Source organism: Amphibalanus amphitrite, unplaced genomic scaffold (genome assembly GCF_019059575.1).
Source record: "Amphibalanus amphitrite isolate SeventyFive unplaced genomic scaffold, NRLGWU_Aamphi_draft 000193F_arrow, whole genome shotgun sequence".
Lineage (NCBI taxonomy): Eukaryota > Metazoa > Arthropoda > Thecostraca > Balanomorpha > Balanidae > Amphibalanus > Amphibalanus amphitrite.
This window is the reverse complement of record NW_024881688.1, coordinates 697,587-716,216: the sequence shown is the minus strand read 5'-3', so window position 1 is coordinate 716,216 and position 18,630 is coordinate 697,587. Positions and strand designations below refer to the sequence as shown.

Below are 18,630 nucleotides of genomic sequence, written 5' to 3'. Positions count from 1 at the left end.
ATTGGACTCGCGGGAGCCGCTCTCCCGTCGGTTACTTTTGACTTCGCTTTCTGTTCTCAGACATTTTCGGCTACGTTGAAACTGCTGCCGTTTGACCAGGAGTGACAAATATAGGTACCCAGGGAGCAGTGAAACAGTGTATTTTGAGTCTTTGACTATCACGAACAATATTACAATTTCCCTTTGAGTGACCTCGAATTCGATGAACCGTTACAGCAATTCTTGCCAGCATGATCTCTGGATTCCTGTCTTGCAACAGCTTTCCATCCGCATTGCAAAGCAAACACGAACTGCAGATGTAAGGCAGCAGTTGGAATATGCAGTGCCAGCTCATCATGCATCAGTGTAGTCGTTCCATGCGAAATTTAGATCAAAATCGAAGTCAAGTCGTTTGAGAAGCAGCCAGTAAGCACGCACACCTTGTGTTTTGATTTATCGGAGCCCCCGATCGTCCTGTCACACAATCGGACACGCCGGGCCCGCCAGTGAGCGTCCCAGCCCGGCGGCGGACGGTCGTCCCGGTCCCGGTCCGCGCCCCTCCGTCCGTCCTCTGCCCGGTGACCGGTCATGGCCCGTCTGTGGACGCTGCTGGCGCTGCTGGCCGCCGCCGTCTCGGCGCCGCTCGAGTGCCCGCTGCCGGACGGTCCCGACTCGGCCGACGAGGCCACCTGCGGCCTCTACTCGGCCTGTGTGTGGGAGCAGGGCGGCTGCCGGCTGGCCGACCGCGTCGGCTACCAGCTGCTGGAGCCGCCGCACGTCATCCACACGGGCTACGAGCTGCTGCTGGGCCGCCGGGACAGCGAGGTCACCATGTTCGGAGACGACGTCGAGCGGCTGACGGTCACCGCTGTCGAGTACGACGACAACAGGATGGCGCTGACGGTAAGAGGGACGAGCGGGCAGAGACAGGGCTGGCTCGAGCAGAAAGCGTAGGGGAATCCTAGGGCAATCATTCCCAGACCCCGATCATATGATAGTTATACACTGGGACTTTGCTTGTGAAGGACTCTTCTGTTGAACGCTGTCGATCAGTTAACGATGCCTAGATGAAATGGAGATAAAGCTTCAACCCTGACGGCCTGTTTTCAAGCAGCCCCTCCCGGATGCCACTCTCCCTCGGTGTCCGTCTCTGGCCGCTGACCACCGCCCGTTATTCCGCTGTCGCCAGTACCGGGACACGGACGCGGCCCGGTACGAGGTGCCCGTCGAGCTGGACGTGCCGCCGCTGCCCACTCCGCCGCCGTCCGATCCGCAGTACGCCATCACACTGACGGCCACCGAGGCCGGCCAGACGTTCGGCGTCCAGGTGACGCACCGCCAGCGGCCCGTGATCACCTCGCGGCCCGAGCTCATCTACGGAGATCAGTTCATCGAGGCCACCTTCCTGCTGGGCGCCAGCGACCTGTACGGCTTCGGCGAGAACAACCACGACAGCTTCCGACACGACCTCGAGGCGGGCGTCACATGGCCCATCTTCGCCAACGGTCATATGCCTGGCGATGAGATCGAAAACTCGTACGGAGTACACCCATTCTTCCTTGGAATCGAAGACGACTCCGGGAGCAGTTTCGGCGTGCTGATCCTCAACAGCAACGCAATGGAGTACCGTCTGTTCCTGCTGGACGGCGTTCCCGCCCTGACGTACCGCACCACGGGCGGCATCCTGGATCTGTACCTGTTCTTTGGCGACTCGCCGCTGGAAGTGCTGCAGCAGTACCACCGCACCATTGGGCTCCCCGTGATGCCGCCCTACTGGGGCCTCGGCTTCCAGCTGTGCCGCTGGGGCTACAAGAGCGTCCAGGACATCAGGGACGTTCGCCAGCGGATGAAAGCAGCCCAGATCCCCCAGGACGTTCAGTGGGCAGACATTGACTACATGGATGGTAGTAGAGACTTTACAATTGACCCAGTCAACTTCAAAGATCTCCCAGATTTTATCAGTGAACTTCACGAAGAGGGCATCCGTTTCGTGCCCATCTACCATCCTACGATTGCCGCCGACTTCGAAACTTATGGACCCGCTGACCGTGGCGTCGAGCAAGACGTCTTCGTAGGGTGGCTGAACTCTTCACTGGTTCCCGAGAACCAGTGCGAGGGCTGCAAGGACTACATAGTCGCCAAGGAGCGGACCAGCGCGCCGGGCCTGTTCCCCAACTTCTTCGCGAACCGGACGCTGCAGTGGTGGATAGACGAGATCCGCCGGTTTATCGCCGTTGCCGGAGGACCAGACGGGTTCTGGATTGACGTGAACGAGCCCGCTGCGATCAACACGAACGCCAAAGGCGGTCTCCAGTGTCCGCACACGCCGCTCGACTACCCGCCGTACCCCACCCGGTTCGTCAGGTCCGCCTTTAACCCGAGCGGCACCGTGGCCGACCATACCATATGCATGGCGAGCGTGCACGAGGCCGACCTGGACGGCGCCGCCACCTCGTACTACCATTACGACGTGCATAGCCTGTACGGCTGGAGCGAGAGCCGCGCCACGCGCGCCGCCGTGCGCGCCACCATGGCCGGCCGGCGCAGTCTGATCGTCAGTCGGAGCACGTTCGTCGGCGCGGGCCGCTGGGCCACCCACTGGACGGGCGACAACACCGCCAGATGGAGCGACATGAAACGGTCCGTTGTCGGTATCCTGGAGTTCAGCATGTTCGGCTTCCCGCACGTCGGCGCAGATATCTGTGGCTTTGGAGGTGACACCAGCGAACACCTCTGTCTGCGCTGGATGCAGCTAGGAGCGTTCTACCCATTCAGCCGCAACCACAACGCAATCGAGAACATTGACCAGGATCCGGCCGTGTGGCCGTCGGTGGCTGCGGCGGCGCGCGACGCGCTCGGCCTCCGCTACCGGCTGCTGCCCTACCTGTACACGCTCTTCTGGCGCGCCTCCGAGATGGGCGAGACGGTGACGCGGCCGCTGGCCTTCCAGTTCCCCTCGGACCCGACGCTGCGCGGCGTCGACACCCAGTTCCTGTGGGGCGACGCCGTCATGGTGGCGCCCATCCTGGACGAGGCCAGCATCACGTCCGTCCACGTCACGTTCCCGGCCGGCCAGTGGTGGGACCTGCGCTCGGGCGCGCTGGCCTACGACGCCGACCACTCGGGCGGCGTGCTATACCAGGTGGCGCTGGACGAGATGATCCCCGTGTTCGGCCGAGGCGGCGCCGCCGTGCCCACGCAGCGCAACGCCACCACGACGGCCGCCAGCCGCGCCAACCCGTTCTCGCTGGCGGTGTTCGGCTCCCAGGCGACCGGCATGCTCTTCTGGGACGACGGAGAGACCACGGACACGTTCAAGGACGGCAGCTTCTACCACTGCCTCTTCCACTTCAGCGACAACACGCTCGACATCCAGGTAAGAATCGATGGTGCTTGAGGACTTCTATGGCCATTTTACGAAATCGTAAATATAAAACTGGATCATTTAAGTTTCTGAAAGCGGAAAGCTTTTCTGTGGGCAGGCTTGTGATGCAAAATTAGCGAGAAATAACACAAACCTTTTTAACTGGCTGACTGCCATACCGTAACCGCCTTATTCCACAGGTGACGCACAACGACACGCAGTGGATGCCGGACCCGACGCTGTCCGAGATCTCCTTCTACGGAGTGCCGTCGGAGCCGTCATCGGTCAGCGCTGATGGAGCTCCGCTGCCGGCCGACAGCGTGGTGTACGAGCCGGCCACGGGACTGCTGACGGTGCACACCAAGCTGGGCATGGAGGCAGACCACCGGGTCGTGCTGAATTATTGACGAGACATAATCTCGTATGTTAGGGACTTTGTAGAGGAGATTATGTATGTAGGTAATCTTGTATGTAGTAAGATTATGTATGTAGGTGATGCCTACGCCTAATCAGGGGATGTGAAAAAGAAAATGGTCACTCCAAAGCCTTATAAACTTAAATTACGTTTTAATTAAGGCATAAATGATTGCATAAAGCTGTTAGATATTGCTGTCATGCCTAACCAGGTATCAATGTGTCATGCAGAATTTAGTTTCCTGAACATCGGGTGTTAGAATGAGCATCGCGCAAACAACACATTGTTATTTTTAGCGCTGTATTTTGTCGCAACACATATGTCAGCATGAATGGACAAGACGATAGACGAGAGTCAGCAAATGCATCGGACAAGGCGATTTACATGCCGTTTTAAAATCGGGGGCATAAGTATAACCATGTAGCATACCACCTGCACCATCGCACAAGTTCCGACGCACGACGCAATCACGACACGGTGGACCCCGCGGCGATGAGTTTTTGACGCATCGCGCATATTTTCTTCACCCACATGTCCGTTTTCCTCTGCACACCCTCGGACAGTTTCGGGTGAACGATGTCCTCGTCCTTCATCTCCGTTTTAGTGTCAGTGCTCTCGGCCAGGCTGGCCAGCTTTTCCTGTTCGTCCGTGGTCAGACCCTGCTCGGCGACAGGCCGAGATTTACCCGAGATGAACGAGCGCTGCACAAAATCGTCCTCCTCCACAGCTGCGATGGCGGCGGCGCGGCCCGCCGGGTCGTCCGACAGCAGTGACACCGCCGGCGCGGGTGCGGGCGCCGGGCTAGGCCGCGCCGGAGACGCCGCCTTCGACGCCGTGCGCGAGCGACGCGCCGAGCGGCCTGACGATGACGAGGAAGAGCGGCGGCGGCGACGGCGGCGCTCTCCGCTCGAGGAGCGCGAGCGGCGTCTGTCGCGGCGCCGCTCGCCGCTGGAGGACCGCGACCGTCTCCGGTCCCGCCGCCGGTCGCGCTCACCGCTGGAGGAGCGCGAGCGGCGCCGGTCGCGGCGGCGGCGGCGCTCGCGGCTGCCCGAGCGCCGCCGCCGGTGACGCGTCCTCGAGTCGCTGCGGGAGCGGTGGGCGCGTCTCTTATGTCGCCGGTCCGGTGAGCGGCGGTCCCGATGGCGGCGCACGCGGTCGTCGCCTGAATCACTCGAGCTGCGGCCCATGGCCACAGAGTGCTGCAATGCAAAGCAGCATTATCTTTAAAAGGAAGGTAGGTAATAACAATTTTGGCACCCTAATTATTTTCCTAAGCTTTGTTTATGGTTATAAAATAAAAAGCAAATGTTACAAAACATTATAAACTTCCTGAAAGAGAGCATTGCCAAATCAGAGCTTACTTATATTATAATTGAGTTCAATGGGCATAAGGGTGAAAAACATGTTAAATTTGGATCAGCCAGATAAAAGGCACATTTGAATAGCAATTGGAATGACTACTGACTAGACAGACTAGTGATGGCCAAATGGGAATGGAAAATGTATAAATATGAAATCTGAAATGCAAAGATATATGCAGATATAATCGATGCCATTCCACTACACCAACAGTTCCCACTTATGGCAAGATTCCATAATCCAATTGTCATGAATTTCAATTCAATGTAACAAATCGAAGGTACGCTTGTCAGTTGTCAAGATGAAAGTTGAAACTGGTCCAATTATTCAGCCGTTACCTGGGTACAATAACTGGATATACACTCAAAAAGGACATCGATGTGTACTAGCCAAAAGCATTGACATGAACAACCCTAACGGAACAGAGCAAGAGTAATACAGTGCATCAGGTCTAAAACATGTTAGCGCTGGCCAATAATGGTGAAGCCAGCTCCAATATCTTAGCTTACCTGTCAGGATATTGTGACAGTATTTATGAGATGCAGGAAGACATAAAAAAATTCAAATATCTTAATCATCCATAAGCCTAATGAATTCAAATCAAAATGAGGCAAGGAAATGCAATGCAAAATAAGGGAACAAACTGAAATGTCTTGCCGTGTTTAGCACTTTAAGACTATTGTTCCTCACATGGCTTCCTCAAGTTTCGGATAACACCGATCATACATCATTAATCAATTATTCATCAAATCAAAATAGTCCAACAATCAACACGCGCCATGCAAATGTTTGAGATGGATACGGCGCATGAGCGACATTAACTAGTAAGCATCCATATGCTGAAGGTTTCCCTTCAAAACAACAAAAGTTTTTTTGTCTACTGCATCTCTGAATACGGCGAGTTCGCCCGAGTCTGAGCTGGGAGGGACCCCTCAAATAGAGCACCGGTCTCGAAATTACAACAGACATTCCATGGAAAGCATGAGATAGTCTTGGACTCGCGTCATCTGGGGTCCGCTAGACTATCATCGTAAACTGAGGTACCACGAGTAGTAAAGTAATCTTGGGTACCACACCACACATGCTTGGTTCGATTTAGTTGTCTACCAAACACTAAACAGCTCGCATGTTCGGACGCACAACCATATTTATTGACATTAACGAATACATTGTACAGTTTTCAGACAGAAATGTTTCCCTAAAATCTCAGAAATAGCGTTTCAATATATATAATAAAAATCACTTTGTAACAAAAACATCATTGCAGGATTGGTAGGTATTGCGGCAGATGATCACTGATCAGCGATCCAGTCGCCTATATATAATAAACAACCTGTCAACATAAACTTCGTTTCGTTGCTCGGAACAATCTCTCGATTCGTCAAGCGCTAAAACAACATCTGCCATCACCCATTCAACAACTATCGTGCCAGCATCGTCCTACCAACGCTCCTCCCCGGTCCACACCGTTCCGTCGTCGGTTTCCCGGTGATTCGGGACGTCTCCACAGCACCTACACTTGTCCCGTCCCGTCGTGCTCTGCTGATAAGGTCCCTCCCCAGTCCCCACGCTTCTCAGCTGATGGGACCCTCGGCGGCTCTCAGTTGGTGAGACCCCTGACAGCTCCCAGCTGATGGGACCCCCGGCGGTTCTCAGAGCTGACGAGACCCCTGACGGTTCCCAGCTGATGACGAGACCCCTGACGGTTCTCAGCTGACGAGACCCCTGACGGTTCTCAGCTGATGAGACTCCTGACAGCTCTCAGCTGACGAGACCCCTGACGGTTCTCAGCTGACGAGACCCCTGACGGCGCGGCGCGCGGCGCTGGCGTACATTCTCCGATAGACATCCTCGAGCTCGTCATAGAACCGGTGTCTTTGAGTGCGCTGCTGCGGCGAGGCGCGCACAATGTCCTGCCACTCCTGAGCCAGGTGGCCGCTAGGGGGGAGGGGGGGGGGGGAGAACGTCAGACGACAGGATGATCAGGATTCCAGCCCCTAGCTCTTTGAAATGCATTATGCAAGACTCCGAAGAGCGTTTGTAAGCCAACCTCGTCAAGTTTTTAGTGGCGATGCGGAGAGCTTTAACTACAAAAGTAAAGTAATGTTGTCAGTCAGTCAGTGGCATGTGCTACCGAGAATCGGTAGAGCATTCGTGCTAACGGTACCTACCCTAGTCAAAACGCGCATTCATTATCGATCCAATAAATTGGCTCTCAGTCCTATCCGATAACCATCAGCTGACCCAAGCACACCCATCACCCATTATCGGAGACCCATCGGTCCATCAGTCCAGTGCCAGCTATCGCCGCCCGTTCAGCCGGGTATTCAGCCGACCCACCTGTCCTGAGACATGACCTCGGAGTCTGTGCCGTCGCTGCCGCCCGACCGCGGCTTTCCGCACACATGGCGCACGCCGTCAGTAGTCACCTGGTAAAATGGACGGCACCGGTCACGGGTCAGGGGGTCAGTAGCGGTCGAGTGTAAGTGTGTGAGGGATGGCACGGCCAGCTGGTGTAACAGTGATGTCACGGGCCGAGTATATCAAATGACACGGCTCAGGTATGAGGCTCATATTTTGTGACGGACCGCGCGGGTAAGCGTAATGGACAAAGGACTTCAATTCGTCGGCAAGGACAACAATGCTGACACTTGCAACGTACAGAAACAATGTGATTCGTGTCATCGCCGTAACCAACCAATCTTGAGTTCGCCCATGGTAGCCCTACTGTCGTTGTAGGGAGGAGGGTACCCCTACTGGCGTTAAAGGGAGAGGATTTGTCCCGGGTACCCTTCTGTTGATATGGGGAGTTCTCACCGGACAGCGGCAGTCGCAGCAGTCGTGGTGGTAGTGGCCCGGGTAGCCCTAACTGTCGATATGGGGAGTTAATCTCACCGGACAGCGGCAGTCGCAGCAGTCGTGGTGGTAGTGGCCCGGGTACCCCTACTGTCGTTATGGGGAGGAGGGTACCCCTACTGGCGTTAAAGGGAGAGGATTTGTCCCGGGTATCCCTAACTGTCGATATGAGGAGTTAATCTCACCGGACAGCGGCAGTCGCAGCAGTCGTGGTGGTAGTGGCCCGGGTAGCCGCGTCCGAAGTACCGCTGGTACGCCTCGCACACCGAACAATGGTGGATGATGTGGTGGGTCTGGCAGTGTGCGCACCAGCCTGTGCAGACACACGCAGGTCCAAGGTCAGCCATCGACTCAACATGGACGAGCATTTGATAGGGAGTACGGACAGTGCCAAGTAAATGAGCATCAGAATATTTGTTGAATGATGTAGTAGTAGTAAACTGATAAACTGTTCCGAATAACGTAAACCGTAACTCACTATATTTTAAATATTTGAGACGGAATCATGCCCATCGAAAATTAAAACGAAACTAATTCTAGCGTTTATGTTTGACCTCGTGACATTCCCAGCCATTCAGACGGCACCGCTGTTTATATGCGTCTCGTGACGTACCGGCGCGTGGCGGCGCTCCCTCGTCCACCTGGACGGGCAGCGGCTCCACGGAGCGGGAGCGGACCGCCCGGCCGCCCGAGGAGCTCGGCGGGGCCCGCTCGGCACTGCTGGTGCTCCGCGCTGGCCGGGCCGCCGCCGGCTGACCGGAGCACGAGCAGTGACAGTGGCGGCCGCGGCCGGCGCCCGCCGGCGGGTCGCTGCGGCTGCGGCGGCGGCGGCGCGTCGGCGGCGGCGGGTCGCCTATCTCCCTGCCGATGAGACCCGTCTCCGGGCGCCGCCAGCGGAACGGCGGCCGGTCGCCGGCCGGACGGCCGCGCAACACCTGCGGGTGGACAGGCCGGGCGCAGAGGCGGATAGCGAGAAACATTGCCATGGCTGACGACTGTTTGGTTCGAGCCAGAACACTATACTTTTTGTTGACGTCGTCGGCGCTTTCGCCTTTCTGTCAGCCACAATGAGCACTTCGAACAGGTAGTTGCCAGGCTGCTATCATCATTTGCCCCAAATCCAGCGCTTACAAACCACGCAAAACAAGTACCTAATCAACTTTCTCCCCAAACGACGACCTACCTTGGGCACGGCCACGGCGGCAGCTTGGCCGGCGGTGGCGGCGCGGGCGGCGGCGGTCCCGGTGCGGCCACCCAGTCTCGGCGGCAGGCTGGTACGAACCTCCCTGACGGTGGTCTTTGTGGCCACCTCTAAACGTGGGGCGACCGAGCCCTGGAGGCAAGGAAACATGCGTCAGAGCCAGACTAGGTAAGGGAAGATACCATTTGGGCGGTGAAGAAAGGGAACTGCTTATAACGCCGAGCGGTACGTCTGGTTAGCTTACGACCTCTCGTCTATGGCAAAAGGAGGATGACGAACCCGAGAATGTGTGGAACACGATTACTTGAAACTTGAAAGTGAAGTGAATGCAAGGTGACAAGTATTATCTCGACATCTCTGTTCCGCGCAGTCCAGTAGCCCACGCAGTAATCCGAACGCACCACGAAGTGCGCCGTCGGCTCCATGATGAGGTCGAGGTCGGCGTCGGCCCGTGCCGGCCGGTCGGCGGTCGCCGCCCGCGGGAAGAGCAGCTCACGGGCGGACGTCTCGAACGAGGCCAGCACGGTGTCCGGTCCCGCCGGTGGCCGCTGGATCAGCTCCAGGTACACCACCTCGGCGTCCAGCATATCGTCCAGGTCGGCCAGCCGGAACACGTGACCAAACACCTGCAGGGAGCACGGGGACACGTGACCAAAGGCTTGAAGAGGTGACCAGAGACACGTGAGGCTGCGTTCGCCGACACACGGACGATGACTTTTTTTACCGTCCGGCCTCGAGCATCGCAATGCTGAAGTGTTTGCGTTTCAGGGCGCTCGAGCCGCATGGGTCATCAACGCCCATAGTTGACTCTGATTGAAGATTTTTTGCACCTTTTCGACGACGAACGTTTCGTTGAAGTTGATGGGGAAGATGGGCGCCTTGTCCTTGGTGCGGATGTACTGTCCCAGCAGGCAGATGCTGAGGTAGATGGCTCCATTACAGGGTACCCAGGCGTCCGGGCTCCGCACCTGTCGAGCGCGTGGCGGTCAATTGTCTCGCGTGCAGTCATTAGCCGTCAAACACAATTTCATCCACCATGAGGTGTGCAAGATCATGTTCGGCAATAGGCATGCAAAACCAATAAAACGTACAACCAGCGCTGCAGTAGATATGGATACTTACGCTTTGAATGTCCAGAAGAATTTCCACCTTCTGCGATCTTCGTTTCATGCCGGCTTTGCACATGGTTGATGTGGTGTCAGAGTCGCTCGGTTCGTATTATCGTTCGTTGTCACCTACCGCACCGCATTTTTTTCGACGATCATTCGCTACACCCCGGGAAAAATGCGAGGCACAACGGCACCAATACACGCATTCGCTCGATACGAGAAACAGAAACTGGCTTGTCGTTGGTTTGCTTTGTCGTGTGGGATGGGATTAGGATGGGATTCCCGCACTTCCCCAACCCCTCATAGCGGCTTTATCGATGCTGGTTGCTAGGCAACGGATGACCGCGATGGGTTCCACCCCCACGACGACACTTCAGTTGTTTTCGATGCTTAATTGATAGTCAATGGCTGGTGCAGTTCATTATTTCCGAAACAACTATCCCTCGCTAAAACCTCATTTGGATGGCAATGGCATCCATCTGACCACATAAAATGTAAGTAGATGTGCTATACCATAGCTAACCACGATATACCCTAGTGTAACTGAGCGAAGGAAAGTTATGACAAACCTGAGCCATTTTGCGCACACATGATCGTAATGAAATAACTCAAATACAGCTATTGGCTAAGAGTGTTATAAAATGAAATAAGCGAAATAATATCGACCATTCCGGATTAATTGCCTCCTAGTGGATATGGAACAATGACTTGGTGAAGCTGAAACTTCAAAAGCAGATATTTCTCAAACATTATATTTCCAACTTTTAAATTCTAACAGGCAGCCCGAGCATGCATTCTTCCCTGAACAGCGCATATCGATTACCTCTGGGAGGTTAACGCGAAATTCAAACAAACGCACAGCCGAAAACCAGCCAAGCAACGCCAACAATTTGAGGCAACTACAACCGAGTTGAACGCCCACAATATACTGTCTTTAACAGCCCTTATTGAGTTAGTTGACCTAACGAGTTTAAACTACGATGTCTTCCTGGCGATTGTGTCAGTCAGACTACTGAGTACTACAGATTGCACCAGAGGTAGGGGCCGGCAGTGCTGCCCGGCAGTGGGGGTAGGGGGGGGGGCAGTGTGCTGACCCGGGGAGGGGGGGGGGGCACTGTGTCGACCCAGTGAGGGAGGGGAGGTGCAGGGGCAGATCACGTGATGACGGTAGGCTCGCTGCGGCCCGTGTACTCCTTCAGTTTGCTGACGGTGATCGCGATATCCACCAGCGGAGCCAGCGCCGCCTGACGGAAAAATAAACACCAATTACACACGGCACACACGAATCGGTGAATGACACATGAAAGGAAACGTTCATTACGGGAATAAATATAACGTCGAGCCAAATATTGTTTTTCAGTGTAGTAGTTCAAACATCGCATACCTATCCCACAATGCTTTTTCGACTCTTCATGTCGAAAATAGAATTAACTGCAGCTAAGCTGCTAGGCTGCAACATCAGTTTTAACGCCGCGAACCCTGTGTCCGTTTTACCCAGACCGGGGAGTGGGACCAGCGTCCATGTCTGACTCACCTGCGCGTCCATCCTGGTGTTATCCTTCTCGTAGCTCTCCACGTACATTCGTACGGTGGCGCCGCTGCTACCAGTGCCACTCAGCCGGAACACGACCCGGGAGCCATCAGAGAAGATCAGACGGATACCCTGAGGAGAGGAGGGGGTTGGAGCAGCTGTCAGAAAACAGTCGGAACACGACCCGGGAGCCATCAGAGAATATCAGACGGATGCCCTGAGGAACGTGGGTCGTGTAAGGAGCGGTTCAGAGGAGTCTGAATGGTGAAATGTCATGACATGACCTGCTATTACAACACAGTGGACGATGAGTTGGGAGTTAAGGACGGTCGGACTGCGGTGGTCATCGGCGTCCAATGTCCATCAGTCGAGGTCCCTCGCTTGATATGTTTGGCAACAAGTAAACTTAATTTATCCTGTTGCTGAGCAATAATTGAAAATTGCTGTATAAGCGAAACGTTCACGGATTATCATACCCAACAAGAGGCGTTCACGGAAAATAAATATCCTTCGACCACCAATGCACTCACTCATTTCATCCCATTAGCTATCATCCTGATGACGTCTGTCCATCTTTCGTTGTCCCCATTCCCTCCGTCCCACGCGCGCCGCTGCTCACCTGGTTTTTGGTGACGCTGTTGTCGACGGGGTCGGTGTAGCAGAAGTTGTCCGCCTTGCTGACCGTATAGCTCTTCCCGCCGCTGGAGTACGTCTTCCCGACGGTGGACGGATCGGCCACCAGCTGGTTCAGCTCCGACATCATCTTCTCGCAGGGCGCCGACTCGCAGTTCTCGTAGTCGTACCTGGTCACAGCCGGGCGGAAGAGTAATGACTAATGAGGTCAGTGAAGGTAGGATGAGCTGGTGTTTGATAACGGCAAGGGATTGCTGGGCGACGTTGATTTGATAAAACCTTTCAAAACCGTTGCTTTCCTAGTTCACAAAAGGGAAGAACGAGCTCGTCATATTGCTTATTTCAAACCAACGCTATCAGCATCCATGCTTTCCAAAATTTACCAAGCTTACGACAGCACAGATGCTGATAAAGATGAGACGCAATAAATGAAGAAAACACGCCACATCTTTTCCCCAGTGGTCTCTACCCAACCGTCCGTCTCTGGCCTTCGGTCATTTCAACTGCCTCTAACCGCGTCTCACCGTGTGAAGAAGTTCCTGCCGTACTGGTCCCAGTGCGCCTCCAGGATCTGCTGGACGCTCTGTTGGCGCTGCGCGATCACCGACAGCCACGCCAGCGCCGCCCAGATGCCGTCCTTCTCGCGGACATGGTCCGACCCGGTGCCGAAGCTCTCCTCGCCGCAGAGCGACAGCCGACCGGCGTCCATCAGATTACCGAAAAACTTCCAGCCGGTGGGCACCTCGAAACACTCGAGCTTCTTGGCGGCCGCCACCCTGGAGATGAACAAAGGGAGGGTCAGACAGACGGAACCAGACAGACCTACCAAAGGGGAAGATATCTAGAGATATGTATTCCGTTAACGCTGTTGACAGTAATTGCCATATCTGACCGTCAATACAAAATACTCGTGATCAGAAAGACCATAAAATATCTTGTAGAAAGTCATGCATCCCGTGAATGAATTTCACCAACACAAGTCACGTTAGGCCACCTGCAGTCCACACTGCAGTCCCCTAGCAACACCTCTCCAGAACACACCTGTCACTTACACAGCATCGAATCCGTCCAAAGAGCACCGCAAACCGCTGAATACCTTCCGGGCCATACATGTCGAGCTAACATCTATCACAAATTCCCTGTAGTATGTACCTTAGTCACGTCCCTCCTCCACAAACATCTCACCTGTCCAGAGCACACCCTGTCGGCATGCTGCGCGCCAGGCCGCGCACCCCCAGCCGACGGAAGTAGGGAATACAGTCCAGGTTGTTGGCCAGCACTGCCAGAGAGTCGGACGGGTTCACGAAGAACGCGCCCTCGCCGATAATCATGTTACGGTCCTGTGGAGGGGACAGGAAAAAAATAAGACATCTGCAAAAGTGCATGGAGTGAACATCGTTGTATCATTGAATAATAAAACGTCCTTTCAATTAATAAAAATAACGAATAATCGTAAAATTTTAAATAAATGCTTGAAAGCATGAGCAGCAAGCAGCAAATCTCCTGACAATTTCCAGTCAACACAACAATTTCTTCCGCCGCGGCGAGCTTGCACTCACCCCGTCTCCGTCGAAGGCGGCTCCGAAGCCCTGCCCGCCCTGTTTGACGGCCTCCACCAGCGGTTTGGCGTAGGTCAGGTTCGGGTCGGGGTGGAGGCCGCCGAAATCGGCCAGGGGCTGGCTGTGGACCACGGCGTCCGCCGGCGCGCCGAGCTCCTCGCAGAACACGCGCCGCGCGTACGGGCCCGTCACTGTCAGCCAGAGGAACAAGACAGGTAAAGCAGTGGAAGTAGTCGAAGTTTACGAAGCATTACGTGGACTATAACCCGTCCCGTCTCCACCCATCGTCGACTCCACCGACCTCCGTTGAGACAGTCGACCCGGATTCGGAGCGGCTCGTTGCCGTCCGAACCGGTCAGCAGCTGTCGGATGGCGTCAAAGTCGAAAATCTGCCGCATCAGGTGGACGTAGTCGTCCACAGAGTCCACCACGTCCACAATGAACAGACGACCGTCCACCTGGGGAGGGAGCACGGGGACAGAGCCGTCAGCCGGGACAGCGGCGGCTGGCACCACGCTCCCGTCAGCTGGGACAGCGGCGGCTGGTACACCGCTCAGGGAGGGGGGGGGGGGGGCTGCGGTTGGGGATAAAAGCATATAACAGATATCATCAGTTACAATGGATAACTCAAACCAATGTGAGTTTGGATAACTGAGTTCATCAGAAGGCCATTGATATTTATGCAACAAAACTATTTATAATTCATATTTATGCCAATAATGTGACCGGCGGACCGGCGAAACTTGATAACGCAGAGCTACCTATGTAATGTCCGTAACTAAGATCGGCTGACGCGACTCTCACGCACCGAGTAGGACGAGCTGCCGATGGCGTCGATGTCGCAGCTGATGTCGGCGATGCTGTACGAGCTGATCTTGGTGGAGATCTGGTAGATCTCCGACGTGACCGCTTCCGGAGCCGGACCTGGACATCCGTGCGCACATTACTGATAATGGGCATGACAGACTACTCGGACAGATTAGCTAGCTAGACACACATCATATTAAAAAAACGTTATAATCGGATCTGGGGCTGTTAATCGACACAAAATATGCTTGCGATGTCCACTTACCATTCCTATGCATTTGCCATTCCGGTATCTTTTACCGTCTCCCCGGTAAAAGATAGCGAGCCCAGACAACACCGCTGTTTTATCGGTAAACGGATATGTACCAAACACTGATCTGTAGATTACAGAAATACCTTATCTTACATTTCTACTTTCTCTGAGCATTTAATAACAAGCTACCACAAAAAGGCATCCCGTCCATCATCAGGACCCAGCGCCCCATCTGTCTCTCTATCGGCATCAGGAGAGCCGGGCCCGCCCACCTCCGTTGGCGCAGTTGAACTTGATGCCAAAGTCGCCGTCGGGGCCACCAGGGTTGTGGCTGGCTGTCAGAATGATGCCGCCCATGGTCTGGTGCTTGCGGATCAGGCAGGATACTGCAGGAGTCGAGAGCACACCATGCTGGCCCACAATCAGACGCTTCACCTGCACAGAGACAGACACGGCGCGGCGTTAGAGCCAACTCAAGCACTTGACACAGCGCAGCACATGCCAATTTACACTATGACCTTAATTGAAAAAATGCTTTGCAACTTGACATTTCAGGTTTGCCTTGGATTCAGATTGCACATGTCATAAACTCCACTGAACAAAATAGCAGCATTCCATTCGATGAAACCAGCTTGCCACTCACTCCATTGGCAGCTGCCATTTTGATGATGATGGCCACAGCTTCCTTGGTGAAGAAGCGGCCATCACCTCCGACAACCAGTGTGCAGCCATCAATCTTGTCTCCTAGAGCTGAGAGCGTGCTTTGCACAAAGTTCTCAGTGTAACGGGGCTTCTGGAACTCTGTGACCTTCTTGCGGAGGCCACTGGTGCCTGGCTTTTGGCCCTCAAATGGTGTCGTGCTCACCTTACTTGAGAGAACACGACTCATTGTGACAGTGATCTGCCAATAGAAACACAAGTATAATGCTCTAACACCCAAAAATTGGGTGTTTGTTTAGCACAACAGTTGTATCAATAAGATATAGAGGGAGCATGGGTGTCAATTTCTGCCGAGTTAGGGATGCCTGAGCTCTTCGAATTCCACGCTGGCTCGGCCGGCTTGGCTTTGGAGCCGCAACAGACGGCGCAGGTCAAAGTAACTGCTAGGGCGGCCGCGGATTTGCTGCGCCCGCGCACCCCCAACTCGGCGGAAATCGACACCCATTGGTGGGAGTCATGATTTGAACTTTTATTCCTCACATTATTTGCATTGCTTGCTGAAGACTTTAAAATCACATCACAGTCAATGAATTTTAAAGCTTAATCAACTTTAGAGGGCGCAAAAGGTAGTTATAGCCGATATATTAAAAAAAAACTCTAGATGTATTTACTGATATTTTTTTTTAGAAATAATTCAATCAAAAGGATCCTATCAAGCTTTCAAGAACTCTGCTCAAGCTAGAGAGCAGAGTTTGCCAATGTATTGTAAAGACAATCAATCCACACTGATGGCCTTCTTTCTTAAATCCCTACCCTATTCCAGCAGTGATGGAAAATGGAAAATAACTCAGAGAAATGCCGACCCCAGACACTGAAGCACCACGTGAACGAAAAGGGGGCGGTAACGACCTTTGAGTTGACCTTCAGGGAGCAAATGTCAACATGTCGCAAGCGCGCAAGAAATGTAGCTTGCGCATTGACCTTGATCAAGGACGAATATTTACATTGAGCGTTTTGTCAAGGGAAGATGAGAGGTGCTTTTCAAAATTGATTATAGATAAGGCTAATTAGATAAACCGTTGTGCGTATTATCCAGTCAAAGTTACCAGCAGCGCGCTCGCCTATCCGCAGGCCCTTGCCTTCACCTTGGGCTGCGATGCGTACCGTACGTCAAGTTGCGGCCGATCGCAAGACCCCTCGAACTTTGCTGCTTTTTTCAGCTTCAAGCAACAATAATTGTTGGATTACTCGTCAAAAACCATTGCGTGAGTCCTTTATTTATGTCTGACAAGTTTGAGGTCATCTCATCACCGCCAGGTTTAGGTCAAGCCCGGTCAAGGTCACCAAAAGTCGAGTTTTCCATGGTCGAGAAATCGGTATGTTGCTTCGGGCTCACGGATCGTACACTAATATGACGTCATTGGTGGCATGGGATAATGTCGCAAGATTATTGTTGTAGTTGTTGTACCTTTATTCCTTTACGGCACCGGGCACGTTCTCCCTGTATTTAGGGCCTTGGTTCTTCCCTTATGTTCTGTCCAACCGTTATGCTAACGTCTTCCTTTTCTACCGTCTACGTTTGTCCTTTCTGAGTTCTGACATCGGTATGTTTTCGTCGCATTACCATGCTGAACCAATCTGTTTGTGTTTACAGCTGCGTGGTATCAGTGTTGGTGAATCATGCGCGTGAGGCGTGAGGCTCATAGATCGGCTCACTTGATGCAGCCCAAGATGCTGCCGTACGGCCACGGCGTCGTTACACAGCTGAGCCCGGTGAGTACCGGCTCCGGTATCCCCCCGATCCCCATCGGCGGGGATAGGGTGTCATGTCGACGCCGCGACCGTTGGGTCTGCTGCAGCGTCATGCCTTGGTTCGGAAAGGCGGTTTACATGCATGGCACTGTTCTCAGCACAGTGGCCTATGACCCAGCGCAACTGACGGCGGCGGCGGATACGGCACGGGGGTCTGAGTACGGCCCTTTACGACCACCGCGCCGGGGTGGCTCGTGTCCGGGCTATGACATATCTGTTGACCGGGGTCGGCCTCCATCTCTCGGACGGAACTCCGGGAATGTACTTTCCATGTCTGCATATTCGAAGTATTCCACCCTAAAACTGCTGTACCTACATTGCTTCCGCTAGAGCTCAAAGTTTGTGCTGTTCGTATGATCGTCGGATGGCAAGTTACAATACGTCGGCGGTCCCGTCGCGCGGTATCCTCTTTCGTTCGTAGGTCGTACTGTGTTCGAGGCCCTAGCAGTGCGAAACTCAGGTTATTTGGCGACGTGCAGGCAGTGGGCTGGTCTCGATAACGGACTAAACCGGTAAATTAGTCGCCGTTTATTTTTTTATTTATTTAATCGGACCTCTCTCCAACGGGCTCTTGTCCCAATTATAGGAGAGAGCACCTGCTCCTCCCGCCGTCCTATTCCCCACCCCCCAGGCAACGGCTGAAGTGGGAGCCTACCCCACACCTGGTGACGCAGCCGGGGACGACGCCCGCGGAACGGGCGGAACCGGGAATCGAACCCGAAACCCGGCACCGCCGCACCGCGGGTCGACTGCGCCACCAGGGCCGCGTGGCGCCCTGGCGGTTTAAATCAATCCTCGCTAAATAAAACATTCCCAGCGTAGCCGATCGTTGGGCTGAGGATGTGTTCAGACCCGCCTCAGGGCTGCGGAGTCGATGGATTTTAGGGTGACTCCAACTCCGACTTCGGACGGTTCTATTAAAATCCATATCATGATATTGAAGTTCATAATGGAGGTATTTTTATCTTGCCGAAACGCTTTGCAAATATTAAAAATAACGTGCAGAATTAAAAGCTGGTTCTAGGGAATCCACCGTCTTCTGCTTCTTTCGCTGAAAGCGTTCGTCTAAAACGGCAAAATGGTCTTTTTTTT

The 18,630-nt window shown here is 54.1% G+C and overlaps 4 protein-coding genes and 1 long non-coding RNA gene across 18 annotated transcripts in view; 2 read left to right on the top strand and 3 right to left on the bottom strand.

Moving 5' to 3' along the window:
• Nucleotides 1-484: 484 nt before the first annotated feature.
• Nucleotides 485-4,053, top strand: LOC122384566 (sucrase-isomaltase, intestinal-like). The gene is made up of 3 exons (XM_043372104.1): nucleotides 485-882; nucleotides 1,169-3,355; nucleotides 3,544-4,053. Exons 1-3 carry the CDS (start codon nucleotides 568-570, stop codon nucleotides 3,748-3,750), a joined length of 2,709 nt encoding a protein of 902 aa, XP_043228039.1. The 5' UTR covers nucleotides 485-567; the 3' UTR covers nucleotides 3,751-4,053.
• Nucleotides 4,042-5,927, bottom strand: LOC122384567 (probable splicing factor, arginine/serine-rich 7). Its single transcript, XM_043372105.1, has 2 exons — nucleotides 5,627-5,927; nucleotides 4,042-4,957 (listed from the first exon to the last, which is right to left on the bottom strand). Exon 2 carries the CDS (start codon nucleotides 4,943-4,945, stop codon nucleotides 4,226-4,228), a length of 720 nt encoding a protein of 239 aa, XP_043228040.1. The 5' UTR covers nucleotides 4,946-4,957; nucleotides 5,627-5,927; the 3' UTR covers nucleotides 4,042-4,225.
• Nucleotides 5,928-6,244: 317 nt separating this feature from the next.
• On the bottom strand, nucleotides 6,245-10,786 carry LOC122384582. The gene is made up of 8 exons (XM_043372136.1): nucleotides 10,297-10,786; nucleotides 10,005-10,142; nucleotides 9,576-9,800; nucleotides 9,157-9,306; nucleotides 8,587-8,908; nucleotides 8,159-8,286; nucleotides 7,458-7,546; nucleotides 6,245-7,055 (listed from the first exon to the last, which is right to left on the bottom strand). The coding sequence occupies exons 1-8, from the start codon at nucleotides 10,357-10,359 to the stop codon at nucleotides 6,905-6,907; spliced, it is 1,266 nt and encodes a 421-aa protein (XP_043228071.1). The 5' UTR covers nucleotides 10,360-10,786; the 3' UTR covers nucleotides 6,245-6,904.
• A 235-nt stretch (nucleotides 10,787-11,021) lies between these two features.
• On the bottom strand, nucleotides 11,022-17,100 carry LOC122384580 (phosphoglucomutase-like). 13 transcript variants are annotated; one of them, XM_043372133.1, is made up of 11 exons: nucleotides 17,071-17,100; nucleotides 15,710-15,967; nucleotides 15,339-15,501; nucleotides 14,815-14,930; nucleotides 14,308-14,464; nucleotides 14,007-14,197; nucleotides 13,633-13,787; nucleotides 12,972-13,223; nucleotides 12,434-12,617; nucleotides 11,818-11,946; nucleotides 11,022-11,527 (listed from the first exon to the last, which is right to left on the bottom strand). In XM_043372133.1, exons 2-11 carry the CDS (start codon nucleotides 15,953-15,955, stop codon nucleotides 11,438-11,440), a joined length of 1,683 nt encoding a protein of 560 aa, XP_043228068.1. In that variant the 5' UTR covers nucleotides 15,956-15,967; nucleotides 17,071-17,100; the 3' UTR covers nucleotides 11,022-11,437. The 13 variants fall into 13 exon arrangements, with proteins under 13 accessions (XP_043228068.1, XP_043228061.1, XP_043228063.1 ...); XM_043372126.1 differs by having other exon boundaries at nucleotides 16,891-17,093; XM_043372128.1 differs by having other exon boundaries at nucleotides 17,038-17,081.
• Nucleotides 16,721-18,630, top strand: part of LOC122384583 — a 39,487-nt gene continuing 37,577 nt past the window's right edge. Inside the window, exons 1-2 of one of the 2 annotated variants that reach the window (XR_006257062.1) lie at nucleotides 16,721-16,991; nucleotides 17,381-17,499. This is a non-coding gene — a long non-coding RNA (uncharacterized LOC122384583). The remainder of the gene's footprint in view (nucleotides 16,992-17,380; nucleotides 17,500-18,630) is intronic. The other variant, XR_006257063.1, reaches the window with a different exon arrangement.